Source organism: Salvia miltiorrhiza, chromosome 6 (assembly GCF_028751815.1).
Source record: "Salvia miltiorrhiza cultivar Shanhuang (shh) chromosome 6, IMPLAD_Smil_shh, whole genome shotgun sequence".
In the NCBI taxonomy this organism is placed as follows: domain Eukaryota; kingdom Viridiplantae; phylum Streptophyta; class Magnoliopsida; order Lamiales; family Lamiaceae; genus Salvia; species Salvia miltiorrhiza.
Genome location: NC_080392.1, coordinates 16,400,005 through 16,407,050, shown reverse-complemented (window position 1 = coordinate 16,407,050; position 7,046 = coordinate 16,400,005). Strand labels below are relative to the sequence as shown.

The window sequence follows — 7,046 nt, the reverse complement described above, 5'->3', positions numbered from 1 at the left end:
AGACGTTTGGATTCATCCGTTAAACCACGGACATTCCATGCAATAATATTCATCAGAATTAATTTATGTTAGCGGAGGCAGCTCCGCTTCTTTCAACCTCTTCCGCCCAGCTCTCTTTGGCGACGCTCTCCATGGCTAGAGCGCTGTCTCTATTACTTGTATCAATCACAAAAGTACGCGACGTATCCCCCGTGTTACGTAGTCTACTTTTAATGCTTGTGTCCGCTGGCCTGTTTGTTGTGTTCTCCGCTGCCCTAGCAGCTTGGTCCTGTTTGGATGGTCTTCCTCGTCGCTTAGCAGGAGCAACTGTTTCTGGCATGGGCGCTTTAGCTATCGCCAAAATCTGCTCAAGTCTTTGAGCTTTCAAGGCATTATTAACAGCAATATCATCCGTTGTGGAAACGTACTTCCCACTGCTGTCATAGTTCACTTCTTCATCCTCATCCGAAACCTCCTCCGAGATATGTCCATCATTGATCGCAGAAATGTTGACTGGCTGATCAAACACCGAGTTTTTACAATGTTTTAGACACACGGCCAACCTATCAGGGCCGTAGTGTTCAGCAGAATTGGAATCATCCAAAGATTTACCCCTAGAAAGAGGTACCCGCCGCTGCTGCTCCGGTTCTTCAAGCAATTCAGTGCCTTCGTTATCCAACAGGGCAAAACTGTTGTTCGACGCCGAAACCGGCAAGCTTAACTGTTTATGGTGATCATTTTTCTGAATTGAGTAACATCCTGGGTCCGAACGAGCTGGGGAAACCTGTATGTCGCTTCTCGAACCCACCTCAACCGGCCTATCTCCCTTGGCTGTCTCCTGCTCATGTTCTCTCTCGTCTCTAGCATCACCAGAGATAGGTTGCCACTGTTTTCCATTTTTAACCAAAGGCATTTGACTTCTATCTTGAACATCCTTTTCCACAACCGTCTTCTTAACGGAGATTTTCCGACACTTTTCGGTAGGATGTCCTGTAAGTTTACATTTTGAGCAATAGAAAGGTAAATTCTCATACGTGAATTCAACATAGAACGAAAAAGAATCGTTATCAATTAAGAGAGTAGTAGGAAAGGATTTGGACATATCTAACTCAATAAGTAGGCGCGCGAACTGCCCAAAATCACGACGGGCCGAGGCTCCGTCAATTTTAATAGGATGACCAATGTACCGCCCAATCCCGGCTAGAATCTCAGGATGCCAATACTCAATTGGCAAATAATGTATCCTCACCCATACATTCGCCATGGAAGAATTCTCTTTAAATGGATCAAAGTGTTTGGACCATTCTCGAAGACGTACATGACCACAAGGTAATTCCCAGACCGGCTTGGCTTTAGCACGAGTTTTGTCTTCAGGAGTCCGGAAAACCAGCGTATAATACCCTTTCCCAAGAGGAATAAGTTGCCACTCAGATTCTAATTTCCAAATTTTGTGAAGTTCTGCCTTGAGCAGCAATGCAGGTTGAGGTTTGTCTCCTTTACGAAGGAAAAGACGACCAATAATAGCATGAGAGAATTCCTTACTGACTTCTTGCGCATATAGGTGCTGTGGAACTTTTAAGGAGAACTGCTCTCCCTCTTTGGTGGGACGTAATGAGTGAAACCGATGAGCAGCTAGGTCGGGGCGTCTCGGTGGCCTGTTCATCGTGATATCAGCATATGATTTGGATTTGGGCATGTTATCAGCCCCCACATCCGAATCATTAGGGTTTGAGATAGCTGTGGCGTTGGGTATAGCAACTTCTCGTTCCTCCACAAAAGCAGAATCTGCTCCGTTACCGCCAGCCAAGCCCGCACCAGTCTTTGTGTAGTCATTCATCGGGGAATTATTGCAGGCAAAATTGTTCGAAACTATTGGGAGATTCAGACCTCCCGGAGAAGTCATGTTGTACCAAAAAACTCCTGCAGCAAGAGCCAGAAAAGCAAACAGACAGCAGCTAAACAAGGGAACGCATAGCAAAATCAGTCTTTGGTGCTTTTTGTCAAACAGCTGGTGTGCTGTTTTTGGGACCTTGTTTGTAGGGTGAGCCGGAAGGGTGGGCGGCGCGGCGCTGAAATTGAGAGTGGGTAGATCTAGATCTATTAGATCCACCGAAGTCTCTCGCGCCGGGCTGTCGCCGCTTGCTCCGGCGAGTGCTCGGCGACCGTGAGTCCTTGAGAGAGAGAGGTTGACGAGGTCGGCTCCGAGCAGAGCTGCGGCCGTCTGCTGCGCCGACGCAGTGCAAGTTCTTGGCGTCTGGTGCCGGTTAGCAGCGGTCGCGGTGATAGCTTCTTCTGCGGCGGCGGCAGAGCTTCTCACTCTGATCGGCAGAAGCGAACTGGAGCAGCGAGGGGAAGCGATCGAAGCTTGTCGGTGCGAAATCTCGGTCAGCTGGAGCGAGATGACTGCGAAGGCGCGAGCGGCGGTGGTGGGAGACGTGCGGCCAGGGTCCGGCCAACCAGCAGCGGCGAACGGAGCCAGGGTCCGGCCAGCCAGCAGCGGCGAGCGGCCCGGTAGCGTCGAATCTGATGCGTGCACAAGAAAGTCAAACACGCGTGCTCTCCTCAAATTTCTCATAAAACGTGATTTACAAAATAATTGAACTTAATGAAATGTTTGAGTTGCATTATTTGACCTATAATGAATAATTAGGCACATGCTCTACTTGAATGATTATTTATCATTCCAAAATTAGGTTGGTTATTTAATTATCCTCCAATCCATAATACAAAATCTCAAAAATACCTTTACCAAAATTATTATTGATTTTATTTGTACTCAACCTTTCAACTTATCATACACCATAATCAATCAATTTAAACATAAAGCTAAATAGTTTAAATAATTCATTTATACTTTTTTTTTATCATTCTTATCTATCTCATCTACTAAACCAAAAATCAGGGGCGGGACTAAGAAAACATAGGCCCTGTGCGAATTCCTAAATTTGGACCTTATAGTTAAAAAAATTATAAACTAAATATTTAATTAAATAATACATTTTTATGTCAAATTATTTAATAATATATAAAAACTTAGTCATGCTTTTAATAATAATTAATGAAACCAAAAAATAAATAATACTACAAAATATAATTAAATTTTTTAAAGACACTACTTACTCTAAATTTTAAAAATCATTGGAAAAAACTTAGAAAAGAGAAGATAAAAGTAAGAAATTTTAAAAAAGACTAATTTTTTTTTGAAGCTTGTTAAATTTTGTTAATAAGAAAAGCTTGTTAAATTTTAGAAAACAGAATACATCATTTGGGGGTACCTTTGAAATTTAAAAGAGACTAATGTTTGATTGCTTAAATAAAAGCTACTCCCTCCGTCCACGAAATGAATACCCATATTTCCTTTTTCGTCCGTCTACGAAATGAGTATCCATTTCCCTTTTTGGCAAGTGTACCCCACACATCTCTTTAATTAATACACTCAAAAAGTGGGACCCTTAAACTATTCACACTACACTCCATACATTTCTTAAAACCCGTGCCGTCCACAAATGAGAACTCATTTCGTGGACGGAGGGAGTATCTCTTATTGGCCAAAAATTAAAAAAGAAAAGCTTTAGATAAAAAACCATTAAACCTAAAAAGAAAAAAAAAACGCATTAGGCCTACAAAAAATTGGCAGAGCATTGGGGCCCTAACACAAAACGCTGCACCGAGGATTTGAACCCGGGACGAAGCAAAATTTCAAAATGCTCTCTACCACTAAGCTATACTACAAATATTTGTAATTGAAAGGGTCGGAAATTTTATATCTAATACTTGTATGGATTTATATATTTGGGGCCCCTATTTTATCGGGGCCCTGTGCTGTCGACCACCCCGCGCAGGGCCCAGAACCGCCCCTGTCAAAAACACCCCTTAGTAGCATGTGGATCAAACTTTTGCCACAAAAATTACATTAATTTTGATAAAAAGAAAACAAATGAGAGAGAATGAAGAATCAAATTATAGGCATGAAGGATTGAAGGTTGCAAAATATTACAAGTTGAAAAGCAAGTTTGTGTGAGAAATCATTTGATCAGTACTTGTTTGCAAGGTCTAAAAACGCGTTGTATGTCCCGATAACCCCACACACGAGGCCTAGTGCCACAATGCAGCTGCTCAGCATGATCTGTGAAGAAGAGCATCAAACAACATTTCACAAATACTCCCTATATATGGCATGCTCCAATTAAACACATTATTATGTCTTGTACCTGCATTTTGGTGGCACTCTTCCTCCCAAGGATTTTCAAGAAGCATAGAGCTGGCATCACCATAGCCTGAAATCAAAAGCATTTTCAAACTTGGTGTTGCTAAGTAACACATCAAAACCAACTTCGTTCCTTACCATAAGAACACTAAAGAGGGAGCCTATGAGAGACATCACGGTGCCTGCAACGAGGAACAACAAACTCATCATCTGTGCTTTTCTACGATGTTTGTGAGAAAGGCCACCTACCGAAGAAGGGGATGAGGAAGGCGACTAGAAGAGACGACAAGATGAGCGATGTTCGTATAAGGAGGAAGCACAAGTAAGTGTTGGAGATACTTGATGGCAGCAGCTCCTCAATGCCTCTAGCCAGTGGATTCATTGTCAACGCAATTTTATTTCTAGCTAAGGAAAATAATCAAAGAATTTCTATTATTTTTATCATATCATTTGGAACTAGCTACAAAATATGCTTCTAGCAAAGGATATTTGGAGAATGGATTGATCACCTGTAAAAGAAAGCATCAAAATCAGCACACAGCAAAAGAAATCAAAATACATCTCGTATTTCACTTCAAACAGGAAACGGGAAGCACGATTCTGTGCTTACCGTTGTCCACAATGCTATTTGGGAGCTAAATTTGTGCTGTGGTAGATTCAAAGTGATCTGCGCGTTTGTGTTTTGGCCAAACATGAGAAATCCCATCACTGCAGCGCTACCATAAACCGCAACGCATAGAATGAAACTGCAACCAACAACTAATCAGATGGATGAAAAGAACAAGCATAATCTGATGCTTTCTTTGAGTAAGTTGTAGTACCTCATTATAACTGCTTTCTTGAATTTGGTTTTATCAGCCATTGACTGGTAAATATTGGGGAAAACGGAGTGGCCCGAGTAGCAGAAGCCGTAGACACCAATGGAGAAAGGGATGCCACTCAAATCCAGCACTTTGCCACTGTGATGAAATCCAACTCCCTCTGCTGTGCCAACAAATAGCAAGCACAGAACTACAACTATCGTTGCAACGACTCCACTGGCTGCAAAAACAGCACTCAAATTGTGGTCCAGACAAAGCACAAGCTGAGTAACTACTTTGCCATACCTGAAAGGTAAGAAAGAAACCGGAGATCTTTCAGCAGAAGAGTGGGGAAGACCACTAGAACAGCTACGGTTGCAAACAGATGCATTGTGTCAATCTTGAAGCCAAATATGTTCAACGACACTCCAGAGAATATTGTCGACAGATTATCCCCTTCCAAGATTAAGTAGTCTGTGCAAGACATCTGCATCCGTGGTTGGTTTATGTTAGAATCGAGCTCAAGAAAATCGTGTACATGAAGATAGAGTATTGTCCTTACATATAGCTCCGAGTACAGTATAATCTGCAAGAGAAAAACCAGGTTTTAGTTCAAGCTTAGATGCAAACTTGATAGTGAAGTGATCATACATCAACTTACAGATATAAAGACGCGACCCCATTTCCCAAAGGCGGCCTCTCCCATATCAGGAAACGTGAGTATGCCTTGAGCACTCTCGAAGCAATGCTTCATGAGAATGGCTGTGTAGCAACAGATGAATGCAAAGAGAAGTAGCACGGCCAGGCTGGCCCAGCCCGCTACTTTAACAGTGTAAGGCGTGGAAAGCAGTCCGACACCGGCCATCACATTCATACCTAAATCACACCAAGATGAGTGAAAAATGTCCCTCAAATTCAAGAATACTCTGTTTTCCCCTGCTCGGGAAGAGAAAGTTGGATGAAAGTTGAAGGTGTTTTGTGGTCACCATTGAATATGGTTTGAAGTAGGCTGCATCCGTGGCTGGGAGGGGCTTCGGCTGTGGCCTGCTTGTCAGAGAGAATCGAGTGTGCTCTTGATCTAGGAAGCTCATCCACTTTCTTGTAATCAGCAACAAAGGGGATTTTGCCATTTGATTCCAACAAGTTTTGGGTGCTGCTGATTCCTGGTGCTGATGTCCGAGGGCGAAGTAGTCCGAAGCTTGGTGATGCAGATATGGAATATATATCAACTGCTTCTCTGAAAGGAAAAACATGTTTAATCACTCCATAAATGGGGATTAGTTCAATAGCTGGGTGATATAAACCTGAAGCTCTGAGGCCACTGCTGCGAGACGGCAGAGGAGGAGAGGGACACGCGATGATCATCGTCGTCGTCTTCGATGCTGCTGCAGGCGGCGTCTGAGGCGACGTCGTATTCACAATCCTCCAAGAGATACTCCGACGACTCTCTACTCGCCATCGAACTAGTTGTTGCAGAAGCAAACTCCTCGAAACCTATATGCACGTAATGGATATCAGTTGTTGGCGGCTCAGCTCAGAACTGAAGGAGTTTCAATGAAGATAACGACGACTGCATGAGAGAGAGAGAGAGAGAGAGAGAGAGAGAGATTACTGGGGAATGCTTTGTTTGGAATTGGAAGAAGGAGGCCTTGTCGAAGTAGATGTATACGCAAACTTTTGGAATATGCAATTTAATTAGTAGGATTATTAACTATAAATTTCAAATTATGGGTAAGGCTTACAAAATCCTATCTAATCTAATAGAATAAACAAATTTGGAATGCATTATGCATGTACACCACATGAACGATGTTTATCATACCTATGATTTTTAACATGTTGCACTCATTTCGGCACTTTTTATTTTTGACGCACCTACACCGCAGCAGCGGATTCAGAATTTTTAAATTGAGAGTACGATAAATAATTACATCATCATCAATGTAAAAAATATTTAATAATAAAAATAAACATACATAAATATTGTTTAATTTTGAAGTTTAGGGTATATTTTTAAGTTGGGCTTATATTTTCCTTAGAGCTTGTAATTTATTTTTAAT

The 7,046-nt window shown here is 42.2% G+C and overlaps 1 protein-coding gene across 3 annotated transcripts; it reads right to left on the bottom strand.

Moving 5' to 3' along the window:
- Window positions 1-3,855: 3,855 nt before the first annotated feature.
- Window positions 3,856-6,785, bottom strand: LOC130990202 (amino acid transporter AVT1A-like). 3 transcript variants are annotated; one of them, XM_057914427.1, is made up of 12 exons: window positions 6,599-6,785; window positions 6,291-6,480; window positions 5,973-6,223; window positions 5,648-5,862; window positions 5,549-5,572; window positions 5,293-5,473; window positions 5,008-5,227; window positions 4,783-4,932; window positions 4,436-4,587; window positions 4,325-4,368; window positions 4,191-4,256; window positions 3,856-4,105 (listed from the first exon to the last, which is right to left on the bottom strand). In XM_057914427.1, the coding sequence occupies exons 2-12, from the start codon at window positions 6,443-6,445 to the stop codon at window positions 4,013-4,015; spliced, it is 1,551 nt and encodes a 516-aa protein (XP_057770410.1). In that variant the 5' UTR covers window positions 6,446-6,480; window positions 6,599-6,785; the 3' UTR covers window positions 3,856-4,012. The 3 variants fall into 3 exon arrangements, with proteins under 3 accessions (XP_057770410.1, XP_057770411.1, XP_057770409.1); XM_057914428.1 differs by adding an exon at window positions 4,678-4,695 and having other exon boundaries at window positions 4,436-4,583; window positions 4,797-4,932; window positions 6,291-6,669; XM_057914426.1 differs by having other exon boundaries at window positions 6,291-6,669.
- Window positions 6,786-7,046: the final 261 nt, after the last annotated feature.